The 16,663-nt window shown below is 51.4% G+C and overlaps 1 protein-coding gene across 3 annotated transcripts in view; it reads left to right on the top strand.

Moving 5' to 3' along the window:
• Positions 1-16,663, top strand: part of PRKCB (protein kinase C beta) — a 295,883-nt gene that overhangs the window by 248,106 nt on the left and 31,114 nt on the right. For all 3 annotated transcript variants that reach the window (XR_004961595.1, XM_036278529.1, XM_036278528.1), the window contains exons 11-13: positions 7,938-8,029; positions 9,549-9,611; positions 13,815-13,953. Coding sequence is in view for 2 of the 3 variants with exons in the window: in XM_036278529.1 (XP_036134422.1) it covers positions 7,938-8,029; positions 9,549-9,611; positions 13,815-13,953 (294 nt within the window). In the remaining variant the exon portion in view is untranslated. The remainder of the gene's footprint in view (positions 1-7,937; positions 8,030-9,548; positions 9,612-13,814; positions 13,954-16,663) is intronic.

The raw sequence follows: 16,663 nt of genomic DNA, 5'->3' as shown, positions 1-16,663 counted from the left end.
CAGTGGCATAGACGGTTACGATTCCTTAGCAAAACATCTATTTTAAATGTTTCTTTTCAATTGAACATATGCACTTCATAAAAAAAAAAAAAAAAAAATAGAATTAGATTTTATGAGTCATTGAAGGACAGAAGTTACTTCCCAAATTTGCTGTCGTGGCCCAGCAAGAACTCAGTTGCAAGGCATGCTGGGAGGGTATTCAACCCAGAATGCAGTAGGGGACAGGGAGGGTGGTGAGGGGGACTGCACCTGTAGAGGTGGCCCCTGGTGTCCAAGAAGTGCTGCTAACTCGGGGTCGGCTGCCGCCTCCGGGTGGCCTGGTGGCAGGGCCTGCGGGAGGAAGCTCCAGCGATAGTCTCAGTCCGTGATGGCTGAGTTTCACGAACAGAACACCCCTCTTCCAAACTTTCTTATGCTCAAAAAAGCATTTTACTGTAAGGAACCAACCCAAAGGCAAAGACACACCTGAGCCTCACAAACGTCTCTGTTTCTTACATGGCTTTCCTGCCCCTTGCAGTTTGCCTGCCCACCGACCGCCCTGGGTTCCAGTTCAGACTCGCAGGACCCAGGCTCTGGCGCGTGTCTGCAGGTCAGGTGTTTACTCCTGGCACAATCAGCTGGTCATTGGCTCCTGCTAACTTGGTAGGACCTTTGAGAAGGGGTTGTATCTACAGGGGAGGAATAATTGGTTCTCATATCGGGTGGGGGCTGTCATCCTGAGTCCAAGGAGACTGGGTTGGAGCAGACGTAGCCTGCGTGGGGGTGCCAGTGGACGCCCGGTGAGGAACGGGAGGGGAGAGCGGGAGCCGGCAAGGGCTTCGCGTGTCAGGGCTTTAGGCAGCGAAAGCCATTCCGGGATCTGGGTGCAAGAAAGGACCCAAGAATGCAACCAAAGCCTGTAGGTCTAGGATGGGTAGGAACTGACACGGCCTGGTTCTCTGCCTTCTTGTGGTAGTCTTCTCATAGTCATGCAGTGATCAAAGGTCCAGAGGGTTCTACAGAGGAGAGATGGTCCTAGCCCTTGAGAACTTGGCTCTCTCTGTGGAAGGGCAAGGCTTTGAAAGCTGGAAAAATTAGTCGAGCCTCAGTTACTTGATTCCAATAATGATCTAAGGCTGTACAATACAGAGGAAAGAAAGTTGTGTGAGCCACGTCTTGCGAGGATCTTTGAGACTGCATGGATTTAATGGGCATCAACTGATGTGTCTTTGCAACACCCCTATGAAGGAGAAGCTATCATTAACCCTTTCGGGGAGGCAAGGAAAATCAGTATCTGATGCAAGTTCTAGAGTGGGTAAGCAGAATAACTGGAACTTGAACCCAGGACTAGCTCATGTTAATCACAGCACTGCACAACTTTGCAAGAGAAACAGATGGATCTGAGCATAAAAGGAACAGCTTATATAGAGGATTAATTTACTGACCATCATGGAAAATCATTAAAGATCATTAAGTAGATAAACACTTCCTGCAACCCACCTTACAGCATGGCGCATGTGCTTAGAATTGCCCACGTTGTTGATTTTCTCTGTCCATGGTACCTTATTAGAAGTGGCTGGTGTCTGCCCAGCCAGTATGACCCAGTGGTTGAGCATTACCCCATGCACCAAGAGGTCGCCGGTTCAATTCCCAGTCAGGGTACATGCCCAGGTTTGGGCCCAATCCCCAGTGGGGGGCATGCAGGAGGCGGCCAGTCGGTGTTCTCTCTCATCGATGTTTCTCTCTCTCTCTCCCCCTCTCTCTAAAAATCAATAAAGAAAAAAAAGTGGCCAGTGTCCCCAGCAGTTACATGGGCATAACTAACATCTCTCTTTCAGCTGTCTCGGGGAAGAATGATTATCTCTTCAAACTCTCTGCCCTGGCCTGGGCCTCCCAGGTGAATTTTGCACGTTGCCATCTAGCCAGTGTTTTAAAGTAACTATTGTTATACTCACGCTGCAAAATTGAGGTGTTGTATCCAACTTTTCGCATGATGCTTTGACAGACACACATCTGATTTGATTTATTTACTGACTGAATGTGAGAGATAAAGGAGAAAGGAAATGTAAAATTAACCAAGGTCGTTCCATGTCTAGGAGAGGAGGGCGCTGTGGAGTGCAGGGTACCAACAATAGCAGAGATGCCCGGGAAGAAGCTGAGAGTTGAGTGGACTGGCTGGTTTGCAGGAGAGTGGGGAGCTTGCTTTCCGAGCATCATTGCAGTTGGCGGTGGGACACCCACGTAGAAACGTCCTGTAGCTGGAGCGACTGGAGCTCGGAGAGAGGGAGAGAAAAGACATATAAGTGAAGATTCATTAGCCCAGAGAGATGAGGTTGGTTTTGAACTGTGACAAGTCCTCTTTGGAAAACTGAGCAAGTAGGACAGAGCCAGGCTGGGCCTCGAGTCCATACTCAGTAAATACCTTTTGATTTTCATGTGGTACAACAAATATGTCCAAATCCAAAACTACTGTGGGTGGCTACAGGGAAGATCTTTTGAGACCCTGAAATAACTTCATAGGAGGAGTGGGGAATCGGTCAGGTTTCAGGATGCGTGGAGGGAATGACTATGTAAGGTTCGGAGGCAGTTGGTTGGGGACAGTTTCATTGGCCGAAGCCCCCAGAATTCCCACTTGGTGAATCTCATGTAATGTCTTTGATCACATTTTACTTTAGATGATGGCTTGAGTTCATTGTATATTTGTTTTAACTGAAATTCTGAGGGCCACGCCTGTATCTTATTCATCATTTTTGCCTCTCTGACACCCAGTGCGTGACTTGCAAAAACAAATGCTCAATAAAAGTTCTAAAATTCACTGCTCTGCTCCATGTCGGCTCCAGGTGGCCTCTGGCAATGTTTCCCCCATTTTGGTGTCCCTTACTTTTGAGTGGGTGATGAACTTGGTGGGTCACGGACAAATGGCATTTGTTGTAAAAATGACTCATTTCGGGGATTGACGTTCCAGAGCCAGGCTGGATATAGCATGGAGCTGAGAGGCTGCAGGCATGTGTTTATTTTTTATAGAAACAACACATTTCCATTTATGACTTTGATATGAAGTTTTAAAACTTTTCAATAATTGTGTTTAAGGGTTTAAAAAAGCAAGTTAATAAAAATATTTAAAAACGGTAACTCGTCGTGGTTGAGGCAGAGACACGACGAGACCTTGACGCCCGAGTGGGAGGCAGCGCGTGTGGGTGGAGGCCTCATCCAGTTCGTCTCTGGTCTCCCCCTGCCTTTCTCCCTTCTCTTCTGTAGCTTGGTGCCCCCAGTCTCCCTCAGCAACAACCAAACACTGGGGCTTCAAGTGCCTGTTCTATTTTTCACAATAACATTAAAATAAACACAAAACTATAAAGGTAATGGCGTGTGTGTCCATAGCCCAGCTGAAACTATTTCCCACCCTGTGTGGGGAGAAGTTGCTCTTGGGAAATGTGTCTAGTCTCCCCACTAGTCTGGGAACCCCTCACATCGGGCATGCAGATCCACAGCAGCATCCCTGGCAGTGGAAAAGTGTCTGACAGAGTGAGCATCATCGAGTTTGTTCAGAAAATGAGAGGATAGCGAGGTGCCAGCCATGATGTGTGATAGCTGGAGCCCAGGTGTGCCAAAGCCAGACTCCGTGAGGGCCACAGGTGATGGGCCTCAGGGTTTCCCCGCAGCTGCTCGGTGGGAGAACAGGACCACAGAACGTGGCATTCCCCACAGAGGAGCTCTCCCTCGATGTTGGGCTTCTGACTAATGAGTTTAGGGAGCAAGTTGAGTTCTTCCAACAGAAAGCAAGCAAGTGAAATCTCTCCCTCACTTCTTTCTCTGTGGCCAATGCCATCTGCTAGTTTTAAAAATAATTTTAAAAAGCAAGTGTTTTGGTTCTATCAACATGCAGCAAAGACAAATGCTATTTTTAGGCTTATTATCTATCAATCCCCCCACCCCCCGAAGAATCAGGTCTGGGTGTCAGCAGTTCTGGCTGATGGTGTCCATTCCACTGCTACTTGTATGTGACCTTTTTGCAAATCTCATATGGATGCTGGGAACAGAAGTGATCATTCTGCCTCCCTGTTTGCCTCTCATTGAAGATGTTGAGAGGGTAAAGTAGTACTGGTCTGAGAGTCCTTTGACATTTCAAAAATAATTGATTATCCGGTACTGCTCCCCTGTGACCTGCCAGCTTCTCTATGTGACTTCTCTCACCCTGGACTGGACACCCTCAGAGGGAGAACATACCCACACACGCATACAATGTCTAGCTCAGAACCTTACACAGGAGGCACCTACTAAGAGATTGCAACTATAAACTCTGGGACCGACCTGCCTGGGTTCAAATCCTGAATCTGCAACTTAACTGCTGAATGACCATTGGCGGGTTATTTACTTTTTCTGAACTTCAACATTTGTGTCTGCAAAGGGGGAGGATGAGCGTTGATTGGAGCGTTGTCCTGTACACCAAAAGGTTCTGGGTTTGATCCCCGGTCAGGTGCATACAGAGGCAACCAATTGATGTCTCTCTATCCCATCGATGTTTCTCTCTCTCTCTCTACCCCTTCCTTTTCTCTCTCTCTCTAAAATCACTAAAAATATATCTTTGGGTGAGGATTTAAAAAAGAGGGTGGGGTGGGAGAATGGTCATACTGGCCATGCTCAGTTGTTGAGAAAGATAAGTGAGACCAAATGTATAAAGCACTTAGCTCAATCACATAGTAAGTGCTCACACAATGGGAGCTTTACTTCCTGTTTGCTGTCATTCTAATTATTAGACGCTCAATACACACTTGTCAAGTGTTCATACCACTGTTATATATGCATTGTAAACTCTATGCTCCTGGTTTTGTAATCCCGCCCCGCCCTCGGCTTCTCCACGCCCCCTGCTCCTGGTCTTGGAGCCCCGCCCCGCCCTCGGCTTCCCCACCCCCCCTGCTCCTGGACTTGGAGCCCCGCCCCGCCCTCGGCTTCTCCACGCCCCTGCTGCTGGTCATGGAGCCCCGCCCCGCCCTCGGCTTCCCCACGCCCCCTGCTCCTGGTCTTGGAGCCCCGCCCCGCCCTCGGCTTCCCCACCCCCCCTGCTCCTGGACTTGGAGCCCCGCCCCGCCCTCGGCTTCTCCACGCCCCCTGCTGCTGGTCATGAAGCCCCGCCCCGCCCTCGGCTTCCCCACGCCTCCTGCTCCTGGTCTTGGAGCCCCGCCCCGCCCTCGGCTTCTCCACGCCCCCTGCTCCTGGTCTTGGAGCCCCGCCCCGCCCTCGGCTTCTCCACGCCCCCTGCTCCTGGTCTTGGAGCCCCGCCCCGCCCTCGGCTTCTCCACGCCCCCTGCTCCTAGTCTTGGAGCCCCGCCCCGCCCTCGGCTTCTCCACGCCCCCTGCTCCTGGTCTTGGAGCCCCGCCCCGCCCTCGGCTTCTCCACGCCCCCTGCTGCTGGTCATGGAGCCCCGCCCCGCCCTCGGCTTCTCCACGCCCCCTGCTGCTGGTCTTGGAGCCCCGCCCCGCCCTCGGCTTCTCCACGCCCCCTGCTGCTGGTCATGGAGCCCCGCCCCGCCCTCGGCTTCTCCACGCCCCCTGCTCCTGGTCTTGGAGCCCTGCCCCGCCCTCGGCTTCTCCACGCCCCCTGCTGCTGGTCTTGGAGCCCCGCCCCGCCCTCGGCTTCTCCACGCCCCCTGCTCCTGGTCTTGGAGCCCCGCCCCGCACTTGCAACTTTTAACAGCAAACCTTTTACATTGCGACCCAGCCATACTGACATATAAATATAACCTGAACTTACATTTCACAACTAGTACTCTGTAGAGCACTCATCATTTCCACTCCTTTTTATTAAGTCGATCGTGTGATCTAGAGGCTTGCTTTGACCCTAGTGGAAGTCTCTAAGAAGAGGTGGAGTCGTTCCTTCACTTAGCAAACACCCTAGGTAGCCGGTGAGAAGGCAGATCTCATGGCGGCGCTGCCCAAGGACCTGTCTCATCAGATCCAGCAACAACACTGGGACTCGGTTATTATCTCTGTTTCCCAGATAAGGAGACTCAGGTGTTAGATAACTTCTGCAGTTACACCCCGCCACCAGGGAGCAGAGCTGGGTTCCAAATAAAGTCTCTTTGGCACCACACTCTGGGCACCTACTATGTGCTGGTCATGGCACAGGAATGGGGCTTACACAGCTGAGCTGGACACTGTGACTCCAAGGAGTTCATATCTCCCTGGAAAAATTTCCCTGTGTGGGGTATAGATTTCTTTTTCTGGTTCAAATTCTTTTACTTCTGGATATGCCCTCCTAGGCCACTATTTTTCAAACTTTAATCATTCATTCCCCCTCGCCCCAGTAGTCACTGTATTATTTATTACTGAGCACCTGAAAACTCAGTGCCTTAAAACAACAGTAAACATTTATTACCTCACAGTTTCTGTGGGCTGGGAGCTCAGGAGTGGCTTCCTTGGGTGGTTCTAGCCTTGGGTCTCAAATGAAAGTTGTATATCTTCTTGGGAAAAATGTCTGTTTAGGTCCTCTGCCCATTTTTAATTGGATTGTTTGTTTTTGTTTTTGTTGAGTTGTATGGGTTCTTTATATATTTTAGATATTGGCTCCTTATCAGAGTTATTGTTTGCAAATAGCTTCTCCCATTCGGTTGGTTGCCTTTTTGTTTTGTTGATGATATCTTTTGCTATGCAGAAGCTTTATTTTTTAAAATACATTTTTATTGATTTTTTAGAGAGAGAAGAAGGGAGAGAAAGATAGAAACATTGATGTGACAGAGAAACATTGATCGGCTGCCTCTTGCATGCCCCCTACTGGGGATTGAGCCTGCAACCCAGGCATGTGCCCTGACGGGAATCCAACCAGAACCTCTCAGTCCATGGGAAAATGCTCAGTCCACTGAGACACACCAGCTGGGCAGTGCAGAAGCTTTTTAATTTGATGTAATACCATTCATTCATTTATTTTTGCTTTTACTTTCCTTGCCTTTGAAGTCAAATTCATAAAACCCTCTTTGAGACCAAGGTCCATAAGTTTAGTACCTATGTTTTCTTCCACATTTTATTGTTTCAGGCCTTGCATTTAGGTCTTTATCATGCTAAATGAAATAAGTCAGACAGGAAAGGACAATAACCATATGATTTCACTCATGAGGGATATTAAAAAAGCAGCAATAAATGAAGAAACAAAACAAACTCATAGACCTAGATAACAGTATCATAGTTCCCAGAGGGGAAGGGGTTGGGGGGAGGATGAAGAGGCGTCAAATACATGATGATGGAAGAAGACTAGACAGACTATGGGTGGTGAGCACACAATACAAATTGTATAATGTAAAAAATTGTCATCCAGTTTCCAGCTGGGGTTGCCGTCATCTGAAGGTCTGACTGGGGCCGGAAGGTGGCTCACTCACGTGACTGGGAGGGTGCTGGCTGTCCACAGTGCTGCTCCAGGGACCCATGGCACCGTGTGGGGCTTCCTCCAGAGCAAGTGACTTTGCAGAGAGCAAAGTGAAAACTGGCATCTCTTTTATGCCCCAGTCTTGGAAGTCAGTCACTGTCATTTTTACTGTATCTCATTGGTTACCAGGTCAGTCCTATTCGTTGTGGGAAGGACGTACAAAGATGTGAAAACCACGGGTGGGGAGAAGGCCTCTATAGGCCACCTACTAACTATTACATGATTTACTTAATATTTTCCACTTTTTGCTAAAATTAGGTTTATCCTAAATAATAATATTATTAAGTCCCAAAACTCACATGCTAATTATTTTTCAGTACAAATTAATATAAACTTAGTTATTAATTAAAAAGAAGACTCATACCACTGTGCTCACCTGCCTGTTTCCACAGCACAGACACGGCTGGCGGGGAAGCAGCGGCCACGCAGAGGCCGGGGGCAGAGTTCTGTGGCTTCAGCCGTAAACCCAGCTGTTCCCCGCTGTCTGTCTGGAGTGCGAGAAACGGCAGGTGTTGACGTGCCATGTGCTGTCTTCCTGCAGGACCGCCTGTACTTTGTGATGGAGTACGTGAACGGCGGCGATCTCATGTACCACATCCAGCAGGTCGGCCGGTTTAAGGAGCCTCACGCCGTGTAAGTGAGAACCTCGCCGCGCGAGCCCCTGGGACACTGGCTGGGTTGTTAGCTGCTTTGGATTTGTAGCTGAATTGGGATTTTAAACACTGTGGCTTCTTCGAGAGGAAGGTGTGGCCAGGGGAGAAGCGCTCTGCTGATGTAGGGTGCTTCCTTCTTTCCTGACACCAGCTAAGAATTTGGCACGTGGAAACCACAGCTGTTTCTGTATCTCTGTTCTTTCTCCTGCCCCCTAAGGAAAGGCCTACAGCTTCCTGGGGGAATGTCCTTGTGAGTTTCGTCCATTCATTTGTCAATATTGATTGAGCGCTCACTATGCACTCGGCCCAGACAGTTTTTTGCAACTTGCTCAAGATCTCAGAGCTAGTGTGAGGCAGATCCAGAACCCGGACCCAAAGCTTTGTTCATGTCCTCCTTCTTCACCACTGCCCCACGCGCCCCTCCCGGGGATGGAGGACGGGGCTGCAGATGGCTGTGCTGTCTCCTCGGGTAGGGAGACGGATTTGGGGAGTGTGTTTCCCCGGCTGAACCCATTCTGTCCCCTTCAGTCTATGAGGCGGTCGTCTCTTCTTTTAAGACACAAGGTCATCCTGTTTCTCCCCTGCTGTTGGTGAACAGGAGTGTGGCGAGTCCTAGGATGAGGGATGACAGCCTCACCTAGGGCGTTTGCTAAAATGTTATTGTCCTTTAGCAGACCCCCAGGACTCACCAGGGCCCTGTCCTGTCTCAGCCCCGCCCCGCCCCGCCCTCCCACCTGCCCAGGTCGTGATCACTGTCTTCCCAGAGGGTTTGCATTCTCATGCTTCCAGACCTTGCCGTTCGTATGTCCTGGCACCATGTAATGTGACCACAGGGTTGTCTCTCTTCTTTAACTTCCAACAGTTAATAGACTACAGGCCTTAATTCTGTTGTCACATACACACGATGTATATTATCAGGACACGTAACAAGGTGCCCAAAGCCCTGCCCAGCCCTGCGGCATCTCTGGCTTTCTGATTCTCTCCCAACCCTTCCCATCCTGGCTGTGTCATTCATTTGTTATATAACTTGGCCAAGTTATTTCATGTCACTAAGCCTCAGTTTCCTCATTTAAGGAGCAGGGAAGTATAGTAGGACCCACCTCCTAGGATTAAGATTAAGATTAAATCAGATAATAACCCAGAATGATGTTAGGTAGATAGCCAGCCTTCAACAGCTATTAGCTGCTATTATCAAGATATTTTAACAGACTGTATTCTGAAATAATTGTTCTTCATTTAGTCCATCATATCCCATGGCCTCCTCCCTGCTGAGCAACTGCTGAACCTCTTCCCACCCCAACTTGTCCTGGAGACAGCCCCATGGCTCCCTGAGCCCTGCTGGTCCATCCACACTCCCAAACTTTGTTATGGGGGGGGGGTGGCCGAGCATCCATGGTGGGGCCTTGATGCCCTACGCCCAGTCAATATTGTATTGAATACCAAGAATTGCCGAGTATATGGTGTCCTTGAGTTTCTCCATGGCTTTTGTTTTTTTCCAGATTTTACGCTGCAGAAATTGCCATCGGCCTGTTCTTCTTACAGAGCAAGGGCGTCATTTACCGGTACGTGGACAGTGCGTTGCTCCCCTCCCCTCATCTTCCTTTGCTCCCCCCGCCGGCTCTTTCTTTAACTGCTTTTAAAATTAGACTCCGGGGTGGGGGAGGAACCCTCCAGCGCTAACTTGGGCATGTGTTCTACCAGGCAGCATCGCCCACTGCCCTGGCAAGGTTTGGGCAGCTCTGTGACGATGAAGACCTCGCTGGGCACCACCGCCCGTGAGGGTTTGGAGCCTCAGACCCGAGACCGTTTGCTCTGAGGAGGAGGCTCGCCAGTGGGGCCCAGCACTGCTTTCTCTTGCCCCTGGACCCCACATTTGGGGGATCAAGCAAAGGATCTTGGCTGGCAGAATAGAATAGATCATATTATTATGAAACAAATTGTGTTGTTTTGCTATGTAATCACAATTTAGAAATGGATTCTGAGTAGCTTGTCCTGAAAGACAGGATTAAGTGAGGGACTTGGCATTTGCCCATTTTTGGAGGAGCAGGTGTATGATCACAGCTGTATGAGTCACACCATTTTATATTTCATGCAGGCAGGCTGTCGAGCCTGAGGCTGCTGTTTGTCAGCCAGTCCGGGGTGTGCAATTCTCACAGCACACGATGCCGGCAGCGTGCACCGGGCTGGCCGGCTGCTTTGTGTGCAAGATGGGCTGGCAGAGGCACGGGGCTTCTGAAGGCACTTGGCACGGGTTGGGGTCTATTTGGAAGGCCATGATGAGCCATAGAACTCCATTTCATTCATTCACTTGACAAACATTTATCAAAAGCCTGCTATGCACTAAGCACTGCTGTAGGTGGTGGGGATACAGCTATGAAAAAAATAGGTGAAACCACCTGCCTTTGTAGAACGGATATTCTGTTGGTGGGAGACAGATCCGTAAATCAAGACATAGTCCGTCAAGCAGTGGAGGGGGCGGGTGTGTGGGGTGCTGGGCTGCCCATCACTCTGCAGACAGCTTGGGAGTAGGGTTCAAAGGGGGGTGACCGCGGAGGCCTGGAGCTCGTAAAGCAGCGAAGGGCGTGGGCGTGAAAGGCGTAAGGGCTCAGCCTGATGGTCCCCCGGCAGACAGGGAGGTGTCCGTGGGTGCGGTGGGGAGGCGGGTGGGGGCAGGCCCTTGCCAGAGCCTGCGAAGTCCTGGGCTCTTTGTCGCTCCTTGAAGCGGTGATACGAAGTCCAGTCGGGATGGACGGTCTTGTCCTGACTACATAGAGTCCCCATGCACCCTTTTACTCCTGATGTAGGGGGGACGAAGGTCAGAAAGAGGTGACTCAGGTGATCTCAGTGAAGAAATAGGAACGGAGAGAACGATGCTAATGTGAACTCTACGCAGTGTGGTCGTTCTGCCCATGCTTGTCCCCAGTGACCGTGTGACCGTGTGACCGTGTGACTGTGTGAGCGTGAGACAGGACTTGGGAAGCTTCTAATCACCTCGGTTTCCCCCTCCACTGTCGTGGTGCGAACATGTTGGTGCTGAATGTAATTCTGGTGTTGGCAGGGACACGTTATCTTCTGTATGACACGGCCCCCAAATTCAAGCCAGTGACTTCCTGTCGTGCTTAACCTAGAGCAGGGGCTGTGGGTAACGGCTCACGCGCGCTTCCCCCCGACCCGGCATCGGAACCCAGCTCCTGTGCAGGACCAGCTTCCACGGGAATGGAAGCGCCACTCGGGCCGCGGGCAACATTGAACACGGGACTGCAGTGCATTGGAGGACAGTCTTCTTCCAGGGAGGAGCCAGGAGGGGAAATAAGACTCTTTGTCAGCTGAGCTGGGTTAGGGTAGCTTTCCGACCTGCAGGGATCTGAGGTGCAGGCACTGAAGATGAGCATCTCCGGCGCTAAGACCGTGCTCACCCCAAAGCTCTTTGTCCTAACTACGCGTTCCCCCTTCGCTTTCCGTGTGTGTGTTCTAGGGGGTTGTCATCATGCTTTTAAGCCACTTGGCCTCTGAATCCCTTCCTTTGTGTAAGCGACAGCCCAGCTCCTGCCGTACAGACGTAAACGCGGTACTTTTCTCAGCCTCCCTCCAGCAAGGCCGGGCACACAGCTCAGCCTGGCACTCGCCACACTCCCCCAGGGTCTCGGGGCAGACGTCAGTGGCGAGGACACGGGCCATCGTGATCAGCTCCCTCTGCTCCCAGGGCGAGAGGGGAAGTGGTTCTTGGTAACAACACCCAGGGCCCAGATTCGGGCTCCGGAACCGGGCCATGTCCGTGCCAGTGGCAGCATTGGTGGCTCTTCTCTGGGTCAGCTCTGGGTGGCGACTGGGCATTATTCCTGGTGCAGGCCCACCACGTCTGGCTCCCAGCACCCCCCGGCATTTTGTGGGCATGTGGTCAAGGTGAGGGGAATGCCGTGGGTCTCAGTTCAGTCGCACGTGACGGGGTGCTAGGCAGAGCCAGTGTCTGCCAAGTCCAGATCTCTGAGTTCCGAGCTAGTGTCCGGAGACCCTGTGGCTTGGAGATGAGCACGAGGCTGGAGAAGGGTGGCCCCTGGACAGCAGTGGGTGCGGGGGCTCCCCGAGGAAGAAGAGACCCAGACACAGATGGAGATGCCAGGGTGCATTTCCAGGTGGTGGTCTTTTCGTTGAAAATGAGGCATTTGAGGGCTGACATAACTGAAGAGGCCGGGGGCAGCCTGCTTTATCGATACTGCTTTCTGCTCTCAGTCTGGGGACCCCGGCACTTCTAGACTTCCATTCTGCCACCGGAGCAATCCCCGACGGTGCCAGCAAACGTGCCGGGGCTGAGGCCCAGGGCTTTGATTCGCTCATATTGGGTCACATGGCCACTCCTGACACATCACCGCAATCAGCGGGATGCGGTGTTTCCACTTGGCCACTCCTAGAGCCGGGAGTTAGGATCAGCTACCAACTTTGCATGACTTCAGAATCGGGAAAGGAGAGTTCTTCCAAGGAACCGTAGAGTGCCCTCGTCCCAGGATGCTGCAGCAGGCAGAAACCACCGTGTCCACTGCCCAGTGAAGACGATTCACGGTAGAGGTCTGGACTGAACCATAGATTCCCCTTACCTCCCAGGAAGGTGGACTTCTGTTGGAATTGAAGAGGTCTGTGCCATAGTGTTGGCTTGGGGTATGTATTTAGGGAAAAGGAAAGTGTGTTGATATTGACGTGATCCAGGATGCTGAGAATGTGCAAGGGTACCCCCAAATGTCAAGCTCTTGTCATCAACATAGATGGGATGGAAGGCAGTGTAGCACACATCCTTTAGGTTGAAGCTCAGCTGTCATCTCCCTGAAGAGGTCCTTCCTGACACCTGTTTAAAGTGACCCCCATGTAGCTCATCGTCCTCTTTGTTCACTTAACGCCACCCATCAAACTCTACAGCAGTTGTGCTTATCGATTTGAATACTGTTGTCTTTCTCCCTCTGCTGGGATTTGATCTGAGCAAGAGCAGGCTGCTGGCTTATCTTGTTCACAGCACATACCCAGCTCCAAGCACAGCGCTTGTCACATAGTAGGACAGCACATACCCAGCTCCAAGCACAGCACTTGTCACATAGTAGGACAGCACATACCCAGCTCCAAGCACAGCGCTTGTCACATAGTAGGACAGCACATACCCAGCTCCAAGCACAGTGCTTGTCACATAGTAGGACAGCACATACCCAGCTCCAAGCACAGCGCTTGTCACATAGTAGGACAGCACATACCCAGCTCCAAGCACAGCGCTTGTCACATAGTAGGTGTGCAGTGAATTTTTTTGACTAAAAGAAGGCACAGAAACTCCTGGTCCCGTCCTAGGAACTGGCCTGGGAGAGCTTGGAGCCTTCAGAATTAAATAAGGTCTCTCAACCAGTCTTTCCCTCCATGATTCTCTGAGATACCAAAATAACTTTGTGAAAAACATATCGTCCTATGAATATAAGGGGTCCCTGAGTACCCACGTCGGTCCGTGATGTGCTCCTGGACACTGCCCTTCATTTAGCCTCCTGGGCCCGTCTTCTCAGGGCTGGTGGCTCGTTGTGTCCTCGTGAGAAGCTTGGCACATCTGGCTGTGGGAACACAGAGGTGTTTGGACCCTGCTTGATCTTCCTGCCACATTAAAGCTGTTAGGGGGACAAGGGGCGCTTCGTTCTCACTCTGCCAGCACCAAGCACAGTGTTTCGCACGGCCGGAGTGGCCATGGGTTGACTTAAATAACATTTATTTATTAAGCCCCTAAATTCTTATGTTCACAACAGTGACCTGAAACTTGACAACGTGATGCTGGATTCCGAGGGCCACATCAAGATCGCTGATTTTGGCATGTGCAAGGAGAACATCTGGGACGGGGCGACAACCAAGACGTTCTGCGGCACCCCGGACTACATCGCGCCCGAGGTGAGCCCGCGCCAGCCCTGCTGGTGCGCCCCTGGCCAGGCTCCCGCTCCCTGGGTGACCCTTCTCCTCTAACTCGCTCCTTAGAGATCACACTTGCACATTAACAACTCGGTCCAGAACTCAGGCTCCAGATACATCAAGGTTGGGGAGAAAATTTAAATAAAACTCAAAAGAACCGTCCACCACACACCAGTAAAGTTCCAGGTCAAGCCGCTGTGGCTTGTGGCCATATGACATCCCCCAGTGGTGACAGTGAAATGTTTGTTAAGGGGGGAGAGAGGCCCGGGCTGACACGACGGGGTGCGTAGCCAAACCCTGGGAGACTTGGACTTTTCCTTCCTGTGATGAAGGTACAAGTGCAGGGGCAGAGCTCGGGTCCTAGCTCCCCTCCCTTCCCAAGGAAGCCGTCAGCTGCCGAACGAGTCTCCCCCACACGGCATGGAGCACACATTTGTGCCAGGGGCAGTTTCCTTTTACTCTGAATTGGTGCCCAGGAAGGCGGCTTTCTGTGCAGTTGTTCCTGGTGTTTGTAAGGCACGGGAGTGAGGGCGTGGCACGGTCCTGGAAGAGACGTTCTAGACTTCCTCTCTCTTGACCGTCACTTGATACGTAACAGTGGTGACAGGAGGCCCCTTGTCACTAAACAACATGGCACAGTACCCAAAGCCTACATCTTGTTTCACCACAGCGGGTCCTTGGGTGGGAACCAGGTCACCGTGCGCGCGGATGGGAGGATGTGCACTCAAACCCTCCTTCACGGAGGCGCTGCGTTGGCAGACGCCGCCGTGACTGTGGATAAAGGGGTGGTCGCTGCTGTGCGCCGTCCCTGTCAGGAGTGCCACGCAGCCGCTCCGAAGCTTGGGTGGCCCCTGCGTGTGCTCTCTGAACAATGGCCATCTCTCAGGGAGCTACTGGGCGTTCAAAAGACGGAGCTCTGTCTGTAGGTATGGAAGCCTTGTTAAGAGACATTGTTAAGAGAAAAAAGTCATGATGAAGGCAACATGATACCTTTTGTGGAAAACAAAGCAACACACAGAACACTGCCGTCTGGCTCCTGTGAGCGTGCAGGGCATAAGAACATGGGCCGTCTGGTGACGACAGGTGTTAGGACATCGGCCTCTGCGGCTAAGGGCGTGGTCGACGGGGATCTAGCTCCGTCTGCGTACTGTGTGAAATTTTTAGTGTAAATGTACTTTTGTATTACTTGAGTCATTAGAAAGTCATCCTTTAAGATCAGTCCTCCCAGTGCCCACGGAGGTTTCCCTATGTGGCATACCCTGGCTTATTGTCATTTTGCTGATGAGGACATCAGACACTTCTCCTTGAAGTGCCATGGGTTCAGTCACCTCTGGTTCTCCACTCTCGCTGCACTTGACGGTCACCTGAGGAGCTTTTAAAATCGGGGTGTCCAGGTGTCACCCTGGATCGACCGAGGCAGAACCTCTGCAGGGTGGGGCCCAGTGCTGTGCTTCCCAGCGGTACCTGGGTGGCCACGCGGCCGCTGGCCCGAGAAGCCCGCGCAGCACTGCTGGCGAGGCCGCCCCTCTGCAGCCCACTGGTGGGGTGCGCCACGGGTCCGGCCTTCACCCGGCGCCACCACCCACCACCACACATCGCTGGTGCCTTCTCCACCTCCCCAGGCTTGTTTTCCTTTGTGAAGGGATTAGGTCATTAGGGTGTCATGAGGATCGAGTCGACGTGAGGTACTTGAAGGTGTGGAAACGTTTCAGGGAGGTGTCCGCACAGAACACTTTCCCTCCGTCCCCCGTGGCTCGTCCTCAGGGTCTATGTGTAGGTGTGGAACAGACGTGATACAGAGCTGTCAGCATTTCTGATGAGGTGGAAGCTGAGGGGGCTGGCGTTCGATACATGGGCCAGGTTTGTTCGGACACGCGGAGCACAAGCAATCACTGAATTAGAGAACTTGCTAGTAACAGCAAACATTTTGAGGCGTATATGTGAGTGGCACATATTTCTCTTCCAACCTCACAAAACCCTATGGTTCAGATATTGTTACAGACTGTGTGGTGGATGAGGAAACGGGGGCTTAAATGAGTCAGGTAACTTCTTCCAGGTCACACAGCTGGGAGGCAGCCTTCAGGATCCAAAGGCTGGACCTTGGCCTTTGACCTTTGTCTATCACCTCGTAACCCCTTTGATAGATAGTTTTACACCCTGTGTACTGAAACATGGATGGTCACAGCTATTTACCATGCCCCCACAATTTTGTAAGAAGGATCAAAAGCCTGAAAGTTGTATATATCGCTTATCCCCCAATTCTTCTAGGAATGTATCTTTTTTTACATGTATCACTTCACTCTGCACTTACCAGGGTGCACACAGAAACTCGTACTGCAGTTCTGTAGGACTGGGAGAGCTGCAGGTGCTGGCTTCCACCTCAGGCCCTGACCTCAGGGGAATAGCTGGACGAGCGTTGAAACGCCCAGTTACAGGGTCTGTGCTGTAGCATCTGGAGAAACTAGTCAGCCGGGAATTGATAGGTCTTGTGCAGCCAGTCAGTGGAGCTATATGAAGTTAAACCTGATCGTATTGATATACAAATATTAACGTGGAAATTTTATATCTTTGTTTCAATTTTTGGTTAATCCTCACCCAAAATAGATATTTCATTTTTTAGAGAGAGTGGAAAGGGGTGGGGGGGGGGAGAAACATTGACGTGAGAGAGACACATCGATTGGCTGCCTCCCAC

This window comes from Molossus molossus, unplaced genomic scaffold, assembly GCF_014108415.1.
Source record: "Molossus molossus isolate mMolMol1 unplaced genomic scaffold, mMolMol1.p scaffold_m16_p_3, whole genome shotgun sequence".
Classification (NCBI taxonomy): Eukaryota; Metazoa; Chordata; class Mammalia; order Chiroptera; family Molossidae; genus Molossus; species Molossus molossus.
This window is presented reverse-complemented; position numbering and strand designations above follow the sequence as displayed.